Source organism: Myotis davidii, unplaced genomic scaffold (assembly GCF_000327345.1).
Source record: "Myotis davidii unplaced genomic scaffold, ASM32734v1 scaffold170, whole genome shotgun sequence".
Classification (NCBI taxonomy): Eukaryota; Metazoa; Chordata; class Mammalia; order Chiroptera; family Vespertilionidae; genus Myotis; species Myotis davidii.
The window spans coordinates 2,280,097-2,284,462 of NW_006282528.1; the positions used below are offsets into that span (position 1 = coordinate 2,280,097).

Consider the following 4,366-nt stretch of genomic DNA (forward strand, 5'->3'; position numbering starts at 1 on the left):
CCAGGGCCCTTCTGGTCACCAGGCCCTGGCTTCACAGCGACAGGGAAGAGCACAGCACAGCACGGCCTTCCTCACGACACGTGGGGACCCGCTGTCTCGGAGAAGGTCATGACCACCGAAGTGCCCGCCTGCTGGCAGGCAGTGAGCAAGCATCGATCCCAGAGGGACCCACCCACTGTGCTAGCCGACAGGTCACACGTGCATCTTTGCACCTCTCCCCCGCGTGCTGCGTTTACTCCCGTCGATGCCTCGCAGGCTCTGGGGCTGCTTCCCTCCGTTGGGAAGAGGCCGGTTAACCGTGACCTCCTGCTGGAGCCCGGGGTCTGAGTGCCCTTCGTCCTCACTTCTCACCCGCCCCGCAGCGCTGGAGTGGCTTCCTGTGGGCAGAGGCGCTGGGTTCTGCGTGTTTATCTGATCTCACCACCTCTGCCTCTTCATTGGAATGTATATGTCACTTCCATTTAATGTGTTGATACAACTGTATTTTCCTTGGCTTTTAGCTACAGTGTGTGTGTGTTGCTTTAGGGTTTATGCTACTAATCAATTTATGGCAGTTTCTAGCACACGTACCTGATGTTGGTGAGCTGCAAAGGACATTTAATTCGCGTGTCACACAGCATCATGGAGTCGGTGCATGCGTGTGTAATTCACGCTGTTTCACTTCCCGTAGAGCTTGTGGTGGATTGCCGAAAGTTTGTGGATTCCAACGCTCTGGGCCTGACCGCCGCGGCCCTCAGCAGCTATGACCCCCAGATGCGAGCCGCCGCCTACTCCGTGCTGGCGGCCTACTACTCACACGTGGAGGGGGCCCGGTTCCGAGAGCAGCCCCAGGTGAGTGGGCCGAGGCTGCAGGCCGAGCTGCCGGGAGACCCCCGTCCCTCCTGCGGGGCGTGCGGGCAGCCAGACGGGTCGCCCCTTACACACACCCTCACGTCGTCGATGGGCAAAGCGGCTCGGTTGCCTCTGGCTCTTCCTTTGGTTTAAACTCGGTGTTTAAGGCGGCTGTTGTCCAGCCACGATGCCCGGGGGCAGGACAGGAGCAGGTTGGATCGTCAGCCTGGAGCCAGGGCTCTCTCTGCCCTTGGCCATGTGCGACCCTGGGACGCGGGGAGCAGGCGCCTGCAGGGCTGTGCTTGAGGCTGCGCAGGGCCAGGCTGGCCCCGGGTCCGAAGACGCTCTCTCCTGCTTCCAGGTGCTCTACCTGCTGGATGTCGTGCGGAACGGGATCCGCACTCAGAACATGAGGCTCACCTTCACCTTGGCGCTCTTCGTGGCCAAAGCCGCCCTGCAGATTCTGAAGCCAGGTACCAGAGGCGAGGGCGAGGGCGAGGGTGAGGCGGGATCGGAACGTGGAGGCTGAGCAGGGTCCGCCACGAGGAGGGAGGATGGCCAGGGCATCCCCCGGGGCCTCGGGCCGACGGGAGAGCTGGTGGCTGCGAGGAGGCGCTGTAGGGTCCCTGTGGGACCAAACCCAGGAAGACTGAGTGAGAGGCCGGTGCAGGGTGCCCAGGTCAGACCTGCGGTCACGGGGTCGCTGCGGGCGGAGTCTGACCCGAGGGTGGGAAGCGGCAGGGGAGGAGGTGTCTGCCCATGTCACCTGCTGCCCTCGGGACCAGTGGCCCTGGGCGTCTAGCCCCTTTACTGGGAGCCGGTGGTGGGTGCTGGCCCTGCACGGTCTGTGGGGCCTGGTCCACTCCGCCCAGGCCGGTTGGCATTTCTGCAGGAACGATGACAGGGCAGAGGCGGGGGTGCGGTCCCTGCAGTGGTTTCTGAGCCCCAAGAAGCTTGTGTGCAGTGTAGACCCAGCGTCTGGCTGCACTCCGTGCTCGAGAGCCAGTAGCTGGGATGCGAGGGCAGCACCCGCAGGCGGGGTCCGTGTCTGCCCACGCCCGTGCGCCCGCTGCAGCAGGCGGTGCCCACGGGCCTGGTGTAAGCGCCCCTCTGCCCTGTCCAGAGGAGCACATGTACCTGAAGATCAACAAGTTCCTGCTGTCACACGAGGACCTGAACATGAGCAAGGTCCCCGGCTTCTTCCAGTTCTTCTACAGCTCGGACTTCCAGGTGAGGCCCGCGCTCCGCACGGCTTCCTAGCTGTGACCACGACGCGCACGACTGTGCCGTGTTAGCAGGTCGGGCCGGCGCTCGGTCACGCGGGCCTGTGTGGGGGAGTGGGCGTCGTCCATGGCTCATCTCCGGCAGCCTCAGTCTCCACTTGCTCTCATCACTGTCTCTCCCTGTGTCGTGGGGTCAAGGTCACGCGCGTTCATAGGGCCCCTGCCCCTGTCCTCCGAGTGGAAGGTGATGGGAGGGTTTTGGTTAGGAGCGGGGGGCCGGCTGCCCAGTGCCCCACGTGAATTGGAGGTGCAGCCGCGGCTCTGACGGGCAGGCGTTTGTCTCCGGCCGCAGCACAGCACCGAGCGGGAGTGGCTGTTCGGGCTCCTGCGGCAGGGCCTGCGCGACAAGCACTGCTACCAGCTGTACGCCCGGCGCGGTGTCTTCAACAGTCATCAAAAACGCGGAGGTGTGCAGGCTGCGGGCCGTCAGCACGGACGGCTTCGTCCTGGGTTTCAGGGTTGGGTTCTGGAGATCCTGCAGAGCGCCGCCCGCGACGCCGGGGCCGCCTACGAGCTCCTGCGGGACTACAGCCTCCTGACCTGGGTCCTGCACGCGCTGGAGGGCAGGTGAGCCCCGAGTGGGCGGGTTCTGGGAGGCCTCTGTCCTTGTCTCGCGGACGGCCACCGCTCTGCATCCTCACGTGGGAGAGTCTCTCCTGTCACAGGGCACTAATCCCACTGCGGGCCCCACCCGCCTGACCTCATCTGAGCCCAGCCACAGCCACGTGGGGTTAGGGCTTCCACAGGAACGGGGAGGGGCGCAGTCAGTCCAGAGCCGATCTAATTCCTCACCGTCTCCTAATTGGAGGGTGGCATCCCGTCCCAGACTGCACTTCTGCGAGGGACTTGCCCGGCTCACCTTGCTCTCAGACTAGCCAGGGCGGCCAGGCCCTGGTGCGATCTCGGGAGCATTTTGTCATCGCTGAAGGAGTGCATCTGGGCACCGGCTGGCAGACACGGCCTGGGGCGGCCGCGTGGCTGTTGGCTGTTGGCTGTGGGAAGGGAGTTCTCATGAAGCCAGCAGCTGCCGTGCTGTGTGAAGTTGGGGGTGTGGCAGGCGCCTGCTCCCACTTGGACCCTGTACCTGTGTGGGCTGCGGGGGCTAAGCCAGTGGGACGGTGGGGCTGGGACGCCTGCTGGGCCTCACCCCCCACCCCCTCTGGGAGGGACGGACACCACCTCGTCCTCCGCTCCAGGGCCCGCCCCCTCGCAGGTGCCGGTGGGAGGGGCTGTGACTGAGCAGCTGTTCGTCCAGGTTCCTGGAGACGCAGCTGCTGTCCAGCATCATCGACCTGCTGCACACGCTGTGGGTGACCAACCTGAGGGGCAGGGGCGCGGAGGCGGGCAGCCCGCCTGGAACCCAGGCGCCCCCGAAGCTGCTGGCCCTGCACCTGGTCAACGAGTTCCTGTACGTCCTGCTGGCACTGGCGAAGCACCTGAGGTATGCCCGCTGCCCCCCTCCCTGGGCCACGGCCACCCCTCTCACTGTCCGCGGCCACCGCGCCCTCAGCAGTCGGCCTGGTGAGCCGGGCAGAGCTGCCGCCGTGCGGGTGACGCCAGGAAGCCCCTGTCGTCGCTGTTCCCCTCCCACATCAGCCTCACGGGCCTGGGAACTAACACCTGCTGGGCAGGTCCCTGGGCAGGAGCCCGTCCACCCTGACATCTGAGTCCAGCGTCGGGGGTTGTTTTGAAGAAAGAATGTGTCTCCGTGACCTCGACCTAAGAAAGTACCGGTTGTCCCTGACCTGCCTCTGCCGCCCGCTGCCCAGGCCCCTTGTCCACGCCCCTCCTTGGGAGCGTCAGCATTTCACACACACGCGCGTGCGCACACACACACACCCGGCCCGGGAGAGCTCCGTCCTCCGGTCCTGGGCGGGACATCGCTCTGCGCACGCCCTGAGCGGGGACAGGTGCGTTGGTTGGACCCAGAGGTCGGCAGCAAGGCAGCTGTGGCCTCAGCCCCGAGACCTGCTGGTCAGGAGCAGGCCTTCCACTTGTGTCTGAACCACGTGAGGCAGCGCAGGCCGCACGCCTTTGCCTGGGGCCGGAGGGCACACTGGTCTCCGAGGGCAGTGATTGTGCCCGGGGGACACCGGACCCTCGGGCTCTCCGCCCAGCTGTCCATCAGCCGTGGTTTCCGGAGACGTTCCGGCCCTTTCTGCCCCCCGCCCCGCCCCCCAGCACTCGCTTCCTGCCACCCTGGGCGGGTCCGCGTGTCGGTTGTAAAGGGAGCAGCTGGCTCTGGGCAGTGA

General features: G+C 65.7%; 1 protein-coding gene across 1 annotated transcript in view; it reads left to right on the plus strand.

Moving 5' to 3' along the window:
- URB1 (URB1 ribosome biogenesis 1 homolog (S. cerevisiae)) overlaps positions 1 to 4,366 on the plus strand; it is a 44,771-nt gene that overhangs the window by 37,661 nt on the left and 2,744 nt on the right. The window contains 5 exon segments of the mRNA XM_015560267.1: positions 671 to 831; positions 1,193 to 1,304; positions 1,955 to 2,061; positions 2,407 to 2,681; positions 3,370 to 3,778. Of these exon segments, the coding sequence (XP_015415753.1) occupies positions 671 to 831; positions 1,193 to 1,304; positions 1,955 to 2,061; positions 2,407 to 2,681; positions 3,370 to 3,778 (1,064 nt within the window).